General features: G+C 41.8%; 1 protein-coding gene across 7 annotated transcripts in view; it reads left to right on the top strand.

Annotated features, from left to right (window-relative positions):
• The window catches only part of GRID2 (glutamate ionotropic receptor delta type subunit 2), a 681167-nt gene that overhangs the window by 608888 nt on the left and 52881 nt on the right, over positions 1-19398 (top strand). For all 7 annotated transcript variants that reach the window (XR_013182016.1, XR_013182018.1, XR_013182020.1 and 4 more), the window contains exon 14: positions 5331-5497. Coding sequence is in view for 2 of the 7 variants with exons in the window: in XM_054633768.2 (XP_054489743.1) it covers positions 5331-5497 (167 nt within the window). In the remaining 5 variants the exon portion in view is untranslated. The remainder of the gene's footprint in view (positions 1-5330; positions 5498-19398) is intronic.

Genomic DNA, 19398 nt, shown 5'->3' on the forward strand with positions numbered 1-19398 from the left:
TAAATCAGTGGGGTCCATTCAACAAAGCTGAAATGTAAGGTTTTATGTTAATGGGATCCAGGTAGAAGTCAGCTAGATTTGTGCTCTTTGTGAACAAAACCAAGACTTGAAACCTTGGTCCCCTGAGGAAAACAATTTAGCAAATAAGAATTTCTCTCAAGGCAGATCTGACTTCTGCTGCAGCCTGATAAACAGCAACTTCATTGGCCTCCTGCAAAAGGATTATGGAAAGTGTTTCCCCCTTCTGCTGAAAAAACACCCTCTCTTGTGAGTGCCATCAAGCTGTTTGCCAGCATCTGACAATGTGAAAATCTAGATTTAGGCTTCTGCCTCAGATTTCATCCTTTCCTTTCCCCACGTTGGAGTACAATATCCACATTACCTATACCAGCTCTCGCTCATCTATTTGCAAATTCTCCCCCCTCCTTCATTCCTTGTGTAATAGCAGCCTTGGCAAAGCTGTTTTGTAGAGAGGAGCACAGCCCTCTGCAGGCTGTAGCTGCTGCACACTTGCTGAACATGGCAGGAGTGTATCAAAAATGTGATTTATGTATTTATATATGCCAAAGTCTCAGCTCCACAGTGATGGACACAGGTCTAGCTCGCAGCACTGGGTGGTGTTTTTTCCTCTTTGCAGTGGACTGGCCCGTTCTGGAGAACAGGACCCTCAAATTGCTGTAGGGAGCAGGTAATTAATCAGCGTCCTTGATTGGGTTTAGGTCAGAGCTGGAGCTGCTGCTGCTATGCTGCAGAGGAGACTGCTTCTGGTTTTGGCTAAAATACAGCAAATACTGCAGCTGGCAACTGCATAGGCAGGGAAAGGTGTTCAGCAGTTGGCACCTGACTGATGATGGAAAGGAGTAGAAACAGCACCACCACTGTGTCTCAGGAGTGTAGGCACAGGGAGTTCAGAAAATGGGCTTCATCAGCACTATCTAATAATTTTCAGATTTTCTTCTAGAAAATTTATATCATTTTAATCAGTTTAAACTTGATTCCCTGGCTTAGGAGTTCCATTGTTTTTATAACAGTTAACACATTTTATGTACAATGAAATATTTAAAAGAGGTCTTCAGGAAAAATAACTGCCAGGTCTTTTTAACCTGCAGTCTATTGTGGGTTTTGGATTTTTTCTTTCATGAGGATTCTCTGTATTTCTTTTATAGAGGTATTCAAAATACAGAAAAGACATTATCCAAGAATACAAGTATGAAAAATTACAGCAATTGGTTGTTGTTTACTTACAATTTTTTTTTAAATTTAGCATTTGCTAGACCTAGAAATGTGCTTTTAGAATGCCAGAGTTGTACACAAATACATTATTCAACTTACTCTGCATGAGTGGGTTAGCTTTAACAAGAAATACTATCCATATCCCTCTTCCCTCTTGGCATAAAATATGTGCATATGCAACAGTGTAATGGCTTTAAATGTTTCCCTCTTATAACTTAATGGGTTTTTGGTGGAATTATCCAGGATAAATTTTAGCTAATATCTACAGACAGGGCTTCAGCAAAGAAAAATTTTCTAAGTGTTCAGTGATAGAAAATAGAAATATAACAGTCCTATAAAAATAGTTTTAACATCTATGTGCTGATGACTCCTGTGCTGTGAAACAACCCTGTTACAGTAACTCCTTCTGCATTGCTCACAGGACCATGAAGTCAAGTCAAGCATTTCTGTGTGGTACCACACCTCCCAGTTTCACTTAATGACCACTGCAGTGCATGAGTTCAAAATACCCTGATGAACAACTAACAGTTTCAGTTTTGCCTGTTTTTGTTGGTGATTTTTTTTTCTCCTATGACAATAGATATCAGATACTCAAAGTCTTTTTAGTGACAGGCAGGAAGGCACAGGGAAAGAGAGTGAAGTGTCATTTCTCCATGCCCCGGTGGACTGAAGAGCTGGGGGTGCTGCAGAATGATAATGTGCTGCCCTCCTAAAAACTCCTCCCTGGCCATCCAGAGCTGCATGGCCATGTGTGAGCAGCATCCACATCTGCCACCATCCTGAAATGTTCTCCCTACACAAAAGGCCAATATAGTGGTGAGGAAATGTAGAATCAGGGATGCAGTTCTTCTGGGAGTAGTGAGTTACTTGTGTCACAAGGTTCCTTTTTTTTGTTTGTTTGGTTTTTTTTCCCAAGGAGATTCTGCCTTCATTTAGCTCCCATAATTGGCTGAAAGTAACTTCCTTAACTTTTTCTTATAGTACAGAGCTGGAATTTTTGCTGTTGATTATGAGGCCCATAGCAGAAGTCTGCTGCATAGCTATTGAAGTGCTGCAAAATACGTGCTCCCATGGTAAGAGGGAGAGAGAGAAGGATAAAAGTTTTTAATTGACATTTTGTACTGAAATTCTCTTGTCCTTTTACAGAGAGTATCAGCTTCTCTTTCCGTAGAGTAGGTGCAAATCTGTGAAATATCAGCAGTGTTCCAGGTATGCTATACTCTGGCAAAATTTTATTCTTAGTCCTTTAAGCTAAAACCAGTCTTGAGCTGTGTGAAAGATCCCTGGGCAAGGAATTTAGACCAATTCTCAAAAGAAGAGTATGCTAAAAAGGAAATCCTATAGCTCCAGAGCTGGCAGATAACTGATTCTCTCTTAGTGAAACAGGGGTTTCTCCCATGCATAAAAATTAAGAATTGGAGACAGTTCAAAAGTAGTGTCACTGCTACTGGGAGGGCTGAACTGATAGATTTGCAAGCAGAGATTAAAGAAAGCTATATCCAGCTCAGCTGAGTAACAGAAAGATCCATCAATAATTGAAAGATGTCAGCCCCAAAGTGTGAGTATTTAGAAATGCAGAGCAAAAATACCTTGGAATGACATAGGAAAGTTATATATTGAAAAAAAAAGGTAGTAAGAACAAATACACTGAATAGCAATGAAATATGTTAGATCAAGAAGTAGTTCTCTAAAGAGAGGGGTTGCAAGCATGAAAATTACAACTTAGGTTTGCTCCATGGTTTTGAATTCCTGAGATTTCTAAGTGAATAGGGCAAAAATGCTAAAAAGAATGTGTTTTAATGCATGGAGCCATCATGTGTTGAAGGTAGGTGATGGGAATGATCCCTTCTGGCTCTTCAATCTCTTTTGTGCCCCATGCACTTTAACTGAGGCTCACTGTGATGTTATCTATGAAAAGTAATAACTTTGTGGGAACCTGAACTGTGATATTATGAGCTCTGTTCTGAGGATCCTATATATACCACTTCATCACAGATATTATTGACAGTAAGTGCTTTTACAACTTTTATATATTCTCTTTGTGAGTTGTTTTATAGCAAGGCAGCTAAATCAAGAGAATTTTTCCTGACCAGCTGAGCAACTGATAGGTCTCCTTACAAGCACTTAGGTGAATTCAATGCACTAGGATGATAAAAAGACAGGTTAGGACAAAAGCGGATGTCAAAACAGAACCCTCTGCTCCTTCCATCACCTCAAAGGTTATGTCCCACATGTAAAATTACTTGGGTTTTGAACCCCACTTTCCCTTAATTCTTTTGTTCAGAAAGTCCATTTGATCCTTTTCAGGATTCATTTGCCCACTTCTGATCCTCTGCTTTTGTCTCTTGTTTCCCTCCCTTGTTCTCTGCACATCATGATCCTTTTTCAGGCTGACTCATTATCCTGTTAAATTCTCCTAGGAAGGGCCTTTTTCTCAGTCATGCTATTTCTTACTCAAGTGGTGCCTGCAGGAAGATGAGAACAACCCATGCTAGGAAGAGCTCTGTGAGTGGCACTACCTATAGGACAAGCATACAAGTTGTATTGTTTGTTAACTGCAAATTCACTTCCATCCCTTATTCCCTGCCTCTTTAGATAAACCTAAACCTCCACTGGGAGGAGAGAAAAAACATTCTTGACAATTTCCAGAGCCTGAAGATTAAAACTGGCCCAGTCCTGCATTTATTTGTGTGTGTGTGTGCACTTTGAAAAGAATTTTCTTTATCCTGCAAGTCCTGTGGAGTCCACAGATAATATGGCTCCCTTTCTGCTCCAAAATCTGCACAAATCCTCCCCCTGCCATGCCTACAGATGGAAATAGGAAATATTCCCTTGCCAGGCCTGCAGTAACAGGAATGTGTCCCAAATGCAATCATTCCTTGTGCACTACATCTTGTGAGCAAGCAGACGGTGTGGCTTGCTTCAGTAACTTTTATATGTAAACAGTCTTTAAAAACATAATCTACATTGTCAAAGCCTAATCTAAATGATGTACTGACATTGCTTACTTTGATATGCTGACTTGGTTTTGAATTCTCTCTGGATTGCCTGGCCCCACATGGCCTTTTTGTGTTTTGTTTACTTTTCACTTAGCTGTCACGTATTTATTCCCATTAGATGTACAAAGTCAATGGATTCAGCCTAGCTTTACAGCTTAGTTGCCTAATACAGCACAGGGAAAAAGCTAAACGAAGCCAAGCAGAGGGGCAGGAAAAAAGCAGAGGGATTCTTCTGGTCTGACACAGAGACCAAGGAAAGAGAAAACCAGCAAAAGATGTGGATCTGGTAGAGCACCTAGAGATTACTGTTTTTCCAGGAAAAAAAACATGATATGTTGGGAAAGCAGAAATTAATTTATTTGTATACACTGAGTTTCTGGTTTTAAAGGCTTGCTTCTGAATAAATGCCTAACTTTTGTATACATCACATATACTTAAATGTTTTTAAAATCTGGATTTGTTTCAAATGTGAATGGATGTTATTTTAAAAGCTTTTTTAGTGTAATGAGCTGGTTGGATTTATCTTAGTCAAACAGTTAAAATGGCTTACATGATCTTGTTCTGTGAAATTCTTTGAAGATATGTGAAAATACCTCATGCTGAGAAAAGTAATCCCAAAAAACCTACTTGGTGTGATCTTACCCACAGAATCCATAAGACAAATGGGTGTTTGTGAAGTCTGTCACAACTTGGAGCATAACTGAAATGTGGACCATCCTGAATGGTGGTCTTCCCTCTGGATAGCCATGCCTGCCCTGCCATGCTTCTCCAAGTAGGAATACCTACCCTGCCTCCAATGGCATTTACAGGGGATTTCATGTGGAATTTAGTGTTGAGGGAGGGACTGTGGTGTCTCCTTTGCTCTTGGAAAAAGGACAGTCCCTATTTCCTCCACGGCACTGTGTCACTGATGGCCCATTGTTATCAGCTCACATTCTTCAGTTTCAGCCGAGGCGCTCAGCCCAAGTCCTTCGTGGCAGCAGCTGGGTACCCAAACTTCCCTTCCCCTGGAGAGACTGTGCTCAAACTGCCCCATTTCCAGGTGCCCTGAGCTCCTTCCAGACGTGGCAGCCTGAGCTTTCCCTCTGTTTTCTGCAGGTGAAGCACGGGAACTACGCCTTTGTGTGGGACGCGGCGGTGCTGGAGTACGTGGCCATCAACGACGCGGAGTGCTCCTTCTACACGGTCGGCAACACCGTCGCGGACAGGGGATACGGCATCGCCCTGCAGCATGGCAGCCCCTACCGAGACGTCTTCTCACAAAGGTAAGCCTTTGGAGCTACTAAGGAAAGGTTTCTCTCAGCTCTGGAGCCTTCTTCTAATTAAATTTTCGGCAAAGGGAAAAAAACCACGTTGTTCTTGCAATCCGCTTCGTTTCTTGCGTACGCATTCATTTTATCTGAGACATTGAATTATTCACTTTTCGAGAAACTGCTTTAAAAACACTTTGTGTTGCTCTTATTTGAATTGTTCTTGTTTCTTTTGGAAAACACTAATGAGATAAACTCAACCTCCTTAGAAGGAAAATAAGGAAAGAGTTGCTTCATTTGTTATAGAGAGTCAGCATAACTCAACCCTTCCTATTACAGAAGCTGCTTCTTGAAGAAAAAGAATTTGGACAGTGATGGGAAAACTAAAGGGGATGAACAAGAACATTAGGTGTTTTGGTGGAAGGACCCCTGTTAGTACCCAAAAGCATAGGTGGTTATCCCCATACTAATCAATCTCTTGGGCCACTAAAGTGCCATCTCTAGAGATGCTACTGGTACTGTGTTTCTACTGGGATCAGAAATACTAAATTAATTGTATGTATTGTGCCTTTGCATACGTATTTCTGCTCCACTCCAGTATTGATTCCTAAATCAGGATCTGTGTGAAATGTAAAAAAACTACTAAACTTCTATCTGCAGTTTGGCGCTTAGGAGAAGGCATGAGCTAGTCTCCTGACCCTTTTTATCATTCTGAATCTGGTCTCTCAGCCTGGTTTCTGTTGGTTTGTGTTATGTGTATGAAGCAAAATTTTACTGTTGCTGCAATGGGATTTCTGCTGTGTGGCTGCCAGGTAAACATACAAAATATGCATAATTTGGATTGTTGCCTTTGCCTTTGTTCAAAGACTGTGGTGGGGAGAAAGTAGCCAGTAAGGAACACTGTGCAGATCCAGAGGAACCACTCCCTGCTCACACCTACTGCATGAACAGGGAAGACTTGGATTCTTTGAATCTGTTCCACTTTGGGAGTGACATTGCTGAATTTTGAGCTAGCATAGCAGCAACATAATAAAAATTTCACAGAATCAACAAAAAATTTACTTTTGATGAAACATGTATATGCTTTGTATATTACAAAGAGTATTAAAACCAAATATTTACCAAATACTGTAATACTCTCATATTCCAGCTGTCCAGGCTGTCTCTGCTTAAAATCTCTGGCACTCTACTGTTAGGGATCTCTATGCAAAACAAAGGAGTAGGATTCCTTCCTGTAATCTTTCAAATAAATTCTTCCACTTATTCAAGTTCTCAGGTGCTTGTCAAGGTGTTAAGTCATCCTCTCCACAGCCTTATCCCTGTAAGTTTGAGCACAAAAATTGGAAGACATTAGGGAATTTCAGAGTCTGTGTCTTTATTACCAAACACGGTGAAACCGCTAAGCGACGTGTCACAGCTCACACCCGCATTCTTCCTGCCCACCTCTGCTGCTCTGCAAGCCAAGGTGGATGCATCCCAAGTGCCCTCAGAGATTGCTTGTGACAGGGTTTATGTACTGGGTATAGTTCTTGGCATGGGGGAAGTGGTTACGGCTGATTCTGGTAAGAGAGTTTCTCCTTGGTCGTGGTACTGGGCACATGGAGAGGCTGGGTTACAGCTTCTTCTGATACACTGCCTTCAGCCACTCCTGGATCATTGCTCTGTGCAGGCCTGACATTTCCAAGTACAATTTTATTTCATAAGACAATTTTGGCTTTTCAGTGTTATTATATCTTGGAGCTATAGGGAAGCAGAAGGAAGCATAAAAATTTGCACATATATAGGTATTTTTATCTGAGGATCTTTGGAGCAATTCTTAAATATTAGCATCTCTCAGGAAAGCAAATGCTATTTCCACTTAATGCTTAGGGGATCCATAGCATCAGGAGACTTAAATGAAATCCCAAGGTCATATGTTGTCCCCTGGTGGAATCTGGGATCATAGGCACTCATTTTTGATTTCCTGTTCGAGTTGTCAGAGTTCAGGTAGATGAAGAAAGGGATTATTTGTCAGATATTGGGCCACAGGAGGATCTAGATGGATATGCAGAACTTAGCACTGGTGAGAAAATAACTCATTGCATTAGGAGGAATAATGGCTGAACAGAGAAATTGGAATTTGCTTGGAGTCATACTACCTCCTGCAGAATTTAGAGAGCCTGAGATATATATTCTGAAAATGTGTGTGCTGCTGTGCTTATATTCTTATTTCTGTATTATAAGAGCATATTATATAGCATTTCTAATTATGTCCATAAATATAAATTTACATTTTAAAGCAGTGAAAAACCATATAAGAACAAACATGTGAAAGAGAAATCATGCTTACAAGGTAGCTTATGAGGTTTTGTTCTTAATACCCTTCTGTACTGTTCCTTGAGTTTACATCCATGTGGTTTTCATACATCATCCTTACATTTCTTCCTAATGAAAAGGCTCAACAACCTTCAGCAGCTGCAGCCTGCATGCTAAATAGAGAGAGAGGAATAGATTCATTGTATAGGATTAGCAAATGTTCACACGAATATTTCACAGTTTTAATGCAGCAGGGAACCGGTTTAAAATATATTGGCACTTCTTGATCTTTCCCAAAATAAATATATTCATGTGAAAATACAGGCCTTCTCTTTTAAGAAATTTCGTATAAAGCCATAAGCTGCACAGTGTTAAATCCCTAGGGTGCAGCTGTGAAAGGTCTGGCAAGCTTACAGGAGAATTTGTTCTCTGTGCAGGAAGCACAGGCTTACATTTAAAACTTTTCAGTACCTTTTCCAAGCATACAGGTGATTCCCAGAGAAACAGGAAAAGAGACAGAGAGGTGGAAACACTCACCCCTTCTCTCTAAAGCTACTTGACTGCAGCGTGAGCTGCAGTCAAGGTAACACTGTGGTAAAGTTTACCAACAGGAAGCAGTGTCAAAAAAGGGTCTTTGAGGGTCGTTCTTTTTCACAGGCAAAAAAATCCCTTCTATGCCAAAACAAAGAGGTGAGCAGCAGTGAATGGCCTGACCACAGTATGAGATTGGCTTTTTGCTGCACGGGGGTGGCAAAGCAGCCACACAGCATCTGGGACCAGGCCCTGCCTCATGCTTTCTCTGAAAGCAGATGCTTTGGGTCCATCCTGACAATAGATATGTGGCTGTAACACAAAGAATATAGAAAATAAGCTGGGTAACAATTGAAAGATGGAGCTGTCATAGCCATCCCAATGACTTTGTTCATGTTGCAGGTGTTAACAAGCACAACTGGTCATGGCACTAGGCAGCCAGGTGATGTGCTCAGGTAGATGGCTGTCCTCTTTCCTTTGCCACTAAGATTTAACCTTCTGGGCACCAGCAGCCTCCAGGCAGCATGTCAGTTTTCCCTCTCTATATATTTTTCTTTCAAGGTAATGACAGGGGCTGTAATAGGAACTGCCAAATTTCCTAGGAGAGCTTGAAAAGGATATGTCTTTTGGTTCATGAGGAGCTCTGTAGTGACACTAAATTTGACACCTGTTAAGAATTCTTTTCAGCCTTAAACTTTAAAACTTCCACTGCACCCCTAGGAGGTATAAATATAATTGCAGGTGCTTTTCAGAGTATTCCATAGGATGTCTGTGCTTCCTGCAGTGCTGCAGCAATGGCTCATGTGCTGTGCTGGTGGCTGGCTTTTGGTGGGGGTCAAGGAGGGCTGGCAGCAAAGTGCTGGAATCCTGTTCATGTTCCTACTTTCTCTGCTGTTTCACTCTCTCCTCCTGCACTACAGTCCCAGCTGTGCAGCACACTAGAGGCAAAGGGACAGGAAGCACTAATTCTGTGCCCAGCAGAGGCCAGCAGCCAACTTGTCATTTAACTGGAACCTGTCAGCACCCAAAACTACTGAAAAACCAAGTGATAGTTGCTCTGCACCCCTCTTATCCCAAAGAGCACCCATGTGTTCTGCCCCTCTAGGTCAAAAGAAACAGTGACAATAGGAAGAATAAAAGGGAAAGGCAAGTTGCCTTTAGAGCCCACAGTGTGGGACTCTGTCTTGTTCATCAGCTGTGTTCCCACAACTGCCCCAGCCAAGAACAAGCTCATGGACACCCAAAGTTGTCTGTGTGCCAAGAGGAGCAGCAGCACTTCCATAATTCCTGGTGGTTGTCTGTGGGAAGGGGGTATGTGAGGGCAAAATGTATGGAAGGTACAGCTACCATATAGCAGAAACCCAGTCTGAATTTGACATTATTCACAAGAAGTCACAGCAAATTTGCGGTGTTCCTAGAGAAGTCAGTCACAACTTTTTGTCCTGAGGGGGGAAAAGAATTGGATGCTTATAATGATTTCCTCATGGCAAGCCCAAAGACACCTCCCTAGCAGTAAGTGGTGTGCTTTCAGATATCCAAAACCTGGGAGGGAAAGAAGAGAGCCATCAGATGGCATTTCAGACTGCCCCCTAGCAAATCATTAGCCAGCTGCTTTAAATAAATGGTGTGGATATTCTCCTGTCCTTTTTACATCTCATCAGCAAAATCCTGAGTCTTAGAAAGTTCCTGCCCTGGGTCATAAATATGTGTTCTTCCTGTCTCCTCACCATTAATTCCCTCTCCTTAAATTTTCATTCTGTGTCTTGGAGGTCACTTATGTCCAAAGACTCCAGTGCAAGAAAAATTACTTTATTCCCAACTACCTTGATTTTTCTCTGCCCTTGGGACTATGTACCCCTTTCTTTGAGAAGATCTCTGTTTTGGGTTTTTTTTTAAATATTCTTTTAATGAAAGCCCACAAAAGTGTCACTAATTCTCTGACTTATCTTTTACCAGCTATATGGGAAGTAAGAGTTTTGGATTATACCCTAACCCTGCAGAGGACTAACAATAATGACATAATTGATTTTTTCATTATTAAATGCAAGGATCATCTGCAGAATAGTGGATGCCTTAGTAAGAGATCAACTTTGCTTTGTCACGGTAGTTTGCTAAGAATTGAAATCCTATTCTGAGCTGTATGTATAACATTCTGAAACATATAGTGCCAAATTAGTAAAATCTACCTAAATCCACCCAAAGCATGTTTTTTTTTTTCTCATAACACCAGAAAATTAAGAAACTCTGCAAGTTGGGAGAATTACTTGACTTCAAGCAAACTCCTGAATTTAAACAGAAGAATTTAATTTTGAGAGTCTGCTCTTAGATCATGTCACAAGTTCATATGACTGAAATTACATTAGTGAGAGGAAAAAAAAAATCAAAAGTGATTCCAGGTTTCTGAGCAATCTGACATGAGAGTCCACTCTTAATTTATTCAGATATAGTCATTGCTAATGAAAGCCTTAACTTCAGAGTAGCACATAGTAACAAGGTAGTTTCTCAGATAAGCAGGATACTAAATAAAAATTTAACCACACCAAAGATAATATTTTGACCATCCAAAATAACCAGTCTATCCTATTTTTTCTGACTTGTAGGGGTAAAACTGAGAATTGCACCAGGCCCTAGGTCTCAAAACATGTCCATCTTCCTTTCTGCTGACCCAGGTCCTCCAGGACAAACTGCATTTGGCCTTCATGCCAGGGAACTCACCTTGAGGAAGGGCTGCTCAGCCAGCTTCTGCCCCCTGGGGCTGCAGAGTGCTCACACTCTGCTCACCTCACTCCGGGCCACTGCATCCAGGCTGAAACCTGTCACCTCAAATGGATTGTAAGAAAAGATGTAGCTTCATGCTGATTTTTCAATATGGCCTCCATTGCTTTATGAGAAAGCCCCAACAGAAAGTTTTTGTCCCTCTGCTCTTCTCTTCTTTTTTTCTACCAAGCCCACGAGCATCTGACCCAGGTTTACAGGGCTCTGCAATCCTGTCTGAGCTTATTGCTCATAGCTCTGCCCAAGGGCCAGATGATCTGACACTGTCCCTTTGCATCCTCTTCCACCAACTGCCTTATCTCCAGGTTCTGAAGATTCCTGCACTGTCACCAGAAGGGTTTCCTGGCTTTATTACTCCTCCCCATCTGGCTTGCTCACCTTGGCTGTAGGACTGCAGAGAGGCTGTGGCTCCCACACATCACGTTGTGAGAAATGGCTTTATTGACTCCTGTAATGTAAATGTAAAGAAATGGCTTTATTGACTCCTGATGGTGCTTGCAGGTCTCACTGTGAATTCATGGCTAGGAGCTGAACAGGATGGAGACGCCTACAGAAACACAGACTTGAGCAACTTCTTCATCTCCTGTGATATTAACTGATGAGAGAGGTTAAAGGATTCTGCAGCAGATCTGGAGTTTATTACATACACATAGTGAAAAATTACTCCAAACATATACAGGCAGTGAGCAGATTAGGGCTTTTTAAAGATACCATAACATTATTCGATGGGGTAAGTTAAAGAATCATGAGGTAGCAGCACTGAGAAGAAGCATGAGAAAGAAAATCATAGAGAAAGGCATTGGATCTTCTTGCATTCTCACACAGCACAGAGCTATGAGGAACAGAGAGCTGCCTTCCTCCTTCACCATGGAAAGGCACCTCTGCATCCAAGCAGTGCTGTGGTGAAGGAAAACTTTCCAACATTGTTGCATGTTGGGGAAAAAAGGTACCATAACAAAAGGCAGCTTTATTCTTTCTCTTTCTCCTAATCAGTGTTCACTTTCAGAAAGGGCCCTACATTCAGAGTTTCCCAAAGGCAAGCCAGGTAAGGGCATGCTTTTGCATATTAATTCCCCATCATTACCACCCCAAAGAAAACAGTCTAATTGTGATGTGTTAAATTACCAGTAGAGAGCACTTTGCAAGCTCTTTCTCGCTACTTGCTATCCAATTCTTTACCCTTAGGCACCTCAGACTTGGCATGTAAAATGGCCAGGTATTACCCAGTGAGCTGTGCAGTACAGCAGTGTTGCTCATCCAACTGTATGGAAGCGACATTTATTGTAAGCTGAGTTGTTCATGTGTTTTAAAGTTTTATGGAGTGAGTAAGTGCATGGCTGCATAGTTTGAAACTGCTTGGTTATAAATCTGATGACAGTAAAGCTAAAAGAAGTCTCAGTGAGTGGCTTCCCGCCAAGAACTTGCCTTTTATGAATTCCTGAAGCAAAGATTGGGTTTACCATCAGTGCACACTGTCCTGTAGTACAGGTTTTTTTCTTTTCTGGCTGCCTTCTCTAACGTGTGCATCAGTCTGGGGAGGAATGGGTGTAACTACTCACTCTGGCTCAGCTGAGCAGCAGCACTGCCTTTAAATTGGGGTGGAAAACAAGTGCAGAGCTTTCCATGGAAATAGGAAGGGACCAGTCATGCAGCTGCCCTGATGATAGAACCATAATAATCCAAACAAGAGTTTAGCCCACCTACCCCATACCTGCTCTTGGTCTCAGTTCTCAAAACTGGTCAACCTATTTCACTTAAAATAATCAAGACTAGCAAAAGAGCAAAAAGTAATAGATCTTTGCTAACCCATTTTGTTGCCTTAAAAATAAATTAACCTTTAGCTGGACCATAAAGCTCATTTTCAGCTAGTCCTGTTTTCCAGATAAAAGGCCTGAAAATAAAGTTTGTTTTCAAAGCTGAAATGAACTTGATGGAATGACAGCTGGAAGGATTTATCCATATCTGAGCTAAGATATTTGCTTCCACCAGTGGAATTGCTGCAACAGAGGCTACCTCAGCCTTCAGAGATTTGCCCTGCTGTAAAATACCAATCTGCTATTTGTCATCTGTTCTTGAAACATCTGTAAGCCAAGAAGGTGCTAGCCTTGGTTGATGACTTCAGCCAAGTTCAGGGGTAGGCAAAGGGAAAAAGAGCATGGGGAAAATTTCCAGAATGTAGAGCCAAGGAAGAGTGGTAGCAGGTTTCCTGGCAGAGTTGTCTTCCCTTGCTGAAATAGGAAGAAGAAAGCTCATTGGAGGAGCAGAGGGAGTGACAGGAAAAACAGTGAGGAGCTGAGCCTTCCTCAGTGATTCTTAGAGGGACAAAAAAATGAAGCCTTCCTTTTTTGCTCAGTTCCATGTAGGTGGAAATTAGCAATGTGAGAAATCTAAAAAACTATCCAGAGAAGTCTTCTGCTGTATCTCAGAGCAATCCCATAGGGTAGGTTGCTCTAGGCTGCTCCCTAAGGAAATAATGAAGGAACTGGGAGAGGAAGCCACTTTGCCCAGCAGGGTCACCCATGTGTCTGAGCACAGTGATGGAGAGGTTTGGGTTAGTTTGAAGATGAAGATGGGGTGGGGAAGCCTTTGCTCTCTGACTCCTGTGTAGTCTTGAGGAAAAAATGTTCTGGTGATGAGTTGTTACAAAATTGGGAAGACCTCTGCCCACACCCCAAGGAAGATTTGGTGGTGGCAGAGAGGCTTTGCAGGGTTAAAACAGATGAAAGCATCTGCTGACATGAACCAGCTGGATAATGCTGGAGGCTCTTGTTTGCACAGTGTGCAACAATGTGGTTTATGTTCTGCTTTAGTGCTAGTGGTGTTAGGTTAGCCCACAGTACAGCAGAGCTCTGATCCCAGCCATCATAGTTTTGATGACTGTCCTAAAAACCAAATGACTTTCCAGACCCAAGTTTTCCACTTAGACATGGTGCAAGCAAACAGAAATGACGATATGGCCAAGGAAAAACTGTGTTTGCCATTTTATTCATAAAACACTTTTGCAAAGTGCATTTAGTAATTTGCCATTGTAACCACCTGCACGGAGAGCTTTCAGGGCAGAGCTCTGACACTGTATTTTGTTCATACTTTGACTGCTCAGCTAAAACTTCCATTTCTATGCATTTATTCTGCTTCACACATTATGTTATCAGTCACTTTCAATATTTCAAAGTCACAGCAGTCCTTTTCTGACATGCATTTGCCAGAATGAACTGCCTTGACTGCTGTTATTACAGACTGCAGTTCCTGACTAAGGGAAAAGACTTACATAGAACCAGAATATTGGAATTTCTGAGGAAAAAAAAAAAAAAACAAGAGATAAAACAGCATAAAATTAGAGTCAATGAACAGAAATAGATGCTTTAAATGACCAACTGCACTTAAAAAAAAAAAAAAAGGAGGTGAGAATGGGAAGGCAGGATATATAACCCAATATAAAAGAATTAATCAGGAAAAGTTTGCTCTTTCAAGTTCCTATGCAAGGTGCTGATAATGGCACTCTTTAGCCATCTGGTAGTAAATCAGAAAAGTATGTCATACTTGGACTTCCTCTCAATCAAATACTTTATCGTATTCCTCTAGTGCTCACCTTCAACAGAGGGATTTGAATAAAAGCCATTTATAGTCCCAGAAAACCATCACAAGGGGGTTTGGCCTATCTGGAACATGTGCTTACACTCCTGATTAAGTGCTAGTGGCAATAATTTGTCACCGCAGGTGATCACATCTCCCTCTTGCATGTGCTCAACAGCATGCACAGGCTTTGCCAGGTCACTCTGAAAGCCCTCACAGTCAAGGGCTCAGCCAGGGGAATTACACTTGTTTGGAAAGATCATGATCCTTTCATTCTTATTGCAATTGAATTTTTTTTCCCTTCTATTTGCTGCTTTTGTCTTCAGCTGAAAGAATAGCCTAACAGCTGAATTTCCAAAGCAGGGAAGAAAGGCTGCCACCTAATTACCTGGCCTTGTAGATAAGTACATGCTCCAGCTGCTCCCACCAAAGCAGAAAGGTTTCAGCTGGTGACAGGCATTAAAAGGAAAAATAACTGCATTGGCTGCAGTTTCATAGGTGGGATGCCTCAACAGAAACAAAGAGATCAAAGACATCAGATTGCTACAGAAAGCTGATGAGACAGATAAGCCATGTTCAGATTTGTTTATTTAATTAAAAATTCAATTATTTTTTAATTAAAAAAGAACAAACAAACTCCATTACAGTAATATTTGGAGAGAAAAGCAGCAAAGTCATTAGCACTGTTTTGCAGCCTTGAGAGCAGGGATTAGAAGTTCCTGACCCAGGACTGATTTTTTTGGCTTTGTCTGGGATATTCCTACAGCAACACATGAGATTAACCATGAAGAAGTGAGCCTTGAGGTAACTGAGAAATAGATACTTTATTTTTAATATTGTTTGTTTTTGTTAATTTCCTTGGGTTTGGGGGGATTTAGTTAATTAGCAGTGGATCTTCAGATCATGGAATTACTCCAGATTTATACTGGTTTAGCTGATGGGAGAATTTAATCCTATAATATGCCTTTGGCATAATTTAGATGTAAGGCTCAAGATTAAGGTCCCCATGAAACAGGGAATTTATGTTCATTTCTTTTTCTTATACTGTGAAGTGCTATGCAAAGCTACAGAAATGTGTCAGCTCTGACAGTCACACTTGGGCAGCAATCAGGGCTTTCAGAAAGCCATTGGGCTTCACCTGCAGCATCAAATTCCCCTGTGTTCTTCCATTTTATATCAATCTCGAGTAAATTGTAAAATCCATAGAAGAAAAGCAATTGAAAAAGAAGCATGGTTAAAGCCCTGAGGAAATTAAAGTTTCCTGATCTTCTTCATGTCCCTCTTAAGTTAAAAACAGCTACAGTGCTCATTTTTAATTTTTTTGAGGGTGTCAATCTCGCACCAGATTAAACATACAAGGCCTCTCAAAAACACAAGGTTTCAGAAAGAACCCCTGACAGGTGTTTAATACAAGAAGAAATTTATCCATGGTTGTATATGTAAGTAAGTATATGTAAGCTGTGCTGGCAGCAGTGGCTGTGTTTTGTTCTCAGCCCCAAAATGCAGTATTTGTGTGGTAGCAGAGAGCAGAGCAGTGATATCCTCTCCTTCTCCTTGGCTTTGCAAGTGAAGGGTCTGTCACTCCAGCTTGCTGCAGGACACTGAGCTCAGGGGGATGAACAACACATCCAAGCTGACCATACCAATCACTTGGATGCTGATCAAAGCCGGTGTTTCCCCCACTGGCTGTTTTCTTCCCATTTTCTCAGCTTTTACCAGTGGTTTACTGCTTGCTTGCTCTGAGGCCTTCTTTTGTAGAAGAAATCCAGGCTGGCTTTGGTGCTGGAGTGTTTTTTAGGGCTGAGTTTAGGAGCAGTAGACTCTCTGCTTTCATGGAGAGCTGCAGTAGCCGAGATGAAGGGAGGCAGCAGGGCTGCAGAGCTGGCCCAGCTGTGAGCTGAGCACAGACACAGCTCCCTTCCTCTCACTCCTGCCAGCTTTATTTCAAATTACCTGCTGTCTTGGCTTCCTTTTTTCTGCCCAAAGTGTTTTCCTACTGCTGCTTCACTTAACACAGACCCTTTTGGCTGTTTCAGTGTTGTGTAGTAGCCTGTTGATGCTTGCCCTGCCAAACAGGGGTCGTGGGTTGTGGGATGAAGCCCTGCGCGGGTGCAGGGGAGTGACCCACAGGGTGCCTGGGCACACTCTGGGGCCAGGAGGTGCCCCAAGGGTTCTAAGTGCCTGTCCTCCTGGGTAGTGGTCTCCAAACCTCTTCAGAAGCAAAACTGGTGGTTGGGGTCAGAAATGTTGCTCATTGTGAAAAAATGAGGATTTTTGATTTCCTTTTTCCCCCCCCATTTCTCAGAGGTGTAAGTGGTTTGTCCATTCATGAGGCTGAACATGTCTTTTTGCTCATGATGAAAATAAAGCCTGGGTAAAGACTCTCACCAGGAGACTTCTGCCCTAGGCTGGCAGGACTGGGAGCAGACCATGCTGTGCATCTTTCATCCTAGTGCAATTTAAGATGATTCCCACAGTGCTGCATTTCAGGCTCAGCTCTGAATATTTGCTCGCTCACCAAGAAGCTTTCTCATCCCCCACAGGCATTGCATACCCACTAATATCTTTTTCTGAACTGAGGAAAAAGTGGAGATGCCAGTCCTTCCTCTTGCCTAAGCAATGATAAGCTCCTTGCTGAAATTTTCAAATGTTACATCCCTTTAGATCACTAATACAGCCTATCCCATACAGCTGGAATTATCACAGGGCTGAATCTTAATAGTGATGGTGCAGGTTATCTCTGTGTAAATAGTGCCAGATCTTTATTCAGCAGGAGAAATGCTGCAGGCCTGCACTGATATATTGATCTGGATAAACAAGATAGTTTGTTCCTATCTGGAGGTGCCTTCTTAAAGTTCAGTTTGTGATGCTTGCAGCTAAAACTGATGATTTGATGTTTCTGGATATGCTGAAATACCTGGTGTGCTGCCTAGAAACCAAAGGATTTTTCTCTGTAGGCCTGATGCTGGACTTCCTAAGCCTCTTGCTGTACTGCCAGCACTAACACAAACATTGCATCTGGGCAAAAAGGGTCCTTATTTCTGCCTGCTGTTCTCTCTGGCAGTCTGCATCACTTCCCTTTGGGCTTAGTTAGTGGTGCTTGCCTTGAGTCACTGTGCTCTCACGGCAAGGCTGTAGGAAGCTTTCTTGGCAACATTTGTTGTTCTAGAAAATTGTTTCCTAGCTGGGGCTTTATTGCCTGCTCTGAACTTGGGTTTTCTCAAACAAATTTCAGCTCTGTTTCCAGGCTTGGTTTTAAGCAAATGGAGTCATTTATGGTTGAAGGGGGGAACTGTATGATATTCAGGGATTATTTTTTGACTCAAAATAGGGAACAAATTAAAAAATATAGGAAGAGGAGATAGCTTAAAGACCATGTCAATCAGAACTGCTCCTCTTAGCATGCCACTTCTCCTGACCTAGCCTGTCTGCTCCATGCTAACAGTGGTTAGCTAAATTAGCTAGAGTCAGCTGGATACTTGAATGGCATTAGAAACTGAAATCTTTGTTAGAGTTGAAAATGACAACTTATTATTTGATAGATAGAAATAAGAAAGAATGCTTATAATAACTCCAGAATCAGTCATCATAAAGTGATGGAAGTCTGAATTAAAGTTCCACATCAAAGAAACCTGAAGGTAAAGGATGCAGTTAGTTCAGTCATGAAACTCCAAATCAGCCTTATAATGATGCCATGCAGTTAACCTGTGCTTATAATTAAGGCATTTCCTTCGTTATTAGAACCTGAGTAGATAAAAACAAGTGTGCCTTTTTTTCTTTTTAATTTTGTTAGAACTTGTTAGATTATTGTCTTCACATGATGGGGAGGCCAGTAAGCTGAAAACTTAGGAAGTTGCATAGGAGTATGGTGCCTAATCCTGATTTGTGTTCTGAAAATTTTCCTCTGCCTTTTCCTACGTCAGTGTGACATCCTTGGTAGGCCAGGCTAAGTGTTGTGATGGCCCTTCCAGCCCCACTGCCAGCAAATCTCCTCACTTCATTCTAAACCACCCTTCTCTGACATCATCCTGCTGCCTTTCTCCTCCAACCTTATAACTTGGTCCTTTGCAGCATCTCTCCATCCCATCCAGGGCACTAAGATCACCCTGAGCAGCATATGTGAGTACTCCAGGCTGGGAAATGGATAGCCCTGGGACAGTTGAGGGATCCTCCAGGTTGCTCACTCTCCATACCATGAAACCACAACCAACTTCCCATGATGTGTCTGACTTCATTATGTTGCTTTATGTTGCTTATTGAATTTTGCTGGCAGTATTGTCTCTTGTCCTCTTGGGACCAGCATCAGTTGTCATGGCAATTACTGTCAGGTGGTTGCAGCTTGTGTGCTTGGAGGAGCATAGGAAAGCTGATGGCCAAAAGAAGTCACGGTTCAAACAAAGAAGCATAAAATGTCAATTACTAATACTGCTTAGTGACCAAAATTTGGAGGGCTGCAGCAGTTGGTAGATAGTTGGGTTTCAATCAACATCCTGTGTGTCTTTCAGTTTAGCTCCCAGATGAATGTTATTGGTTTGGTTTTTAATTAATTACGATGGCATTTGAAATGACTTATGAAAGAAATGGGTCATTCTCTATGAAGTTGTTATTCAGGTTGCTGTAGCATTCATACATCTGCCCATCTTGCATGGATTATGGCCGTTTTATACAAGGAAACAGTTTACAAAGGAGCCCCAAGACATGTTTGGAAAAACAGGGAGTCTTTTTAATGTCCCTTAGCCTGT

This window comes from Agelaius phoeniceus, chromosome 4 (assembly GCF_051311805.1).
Source record: "Agelaius phoeniceus isolate bAgePho1 chromosome 4, bAgePho1.hap1, whole genome shotgun sequence".
NCBI classification, from domain to species: Eukaryota; Metazoa; Chordata; class Aves; order Passeriformes; family Icteridae; genus Agelaius; species Agelaius phoeniceus.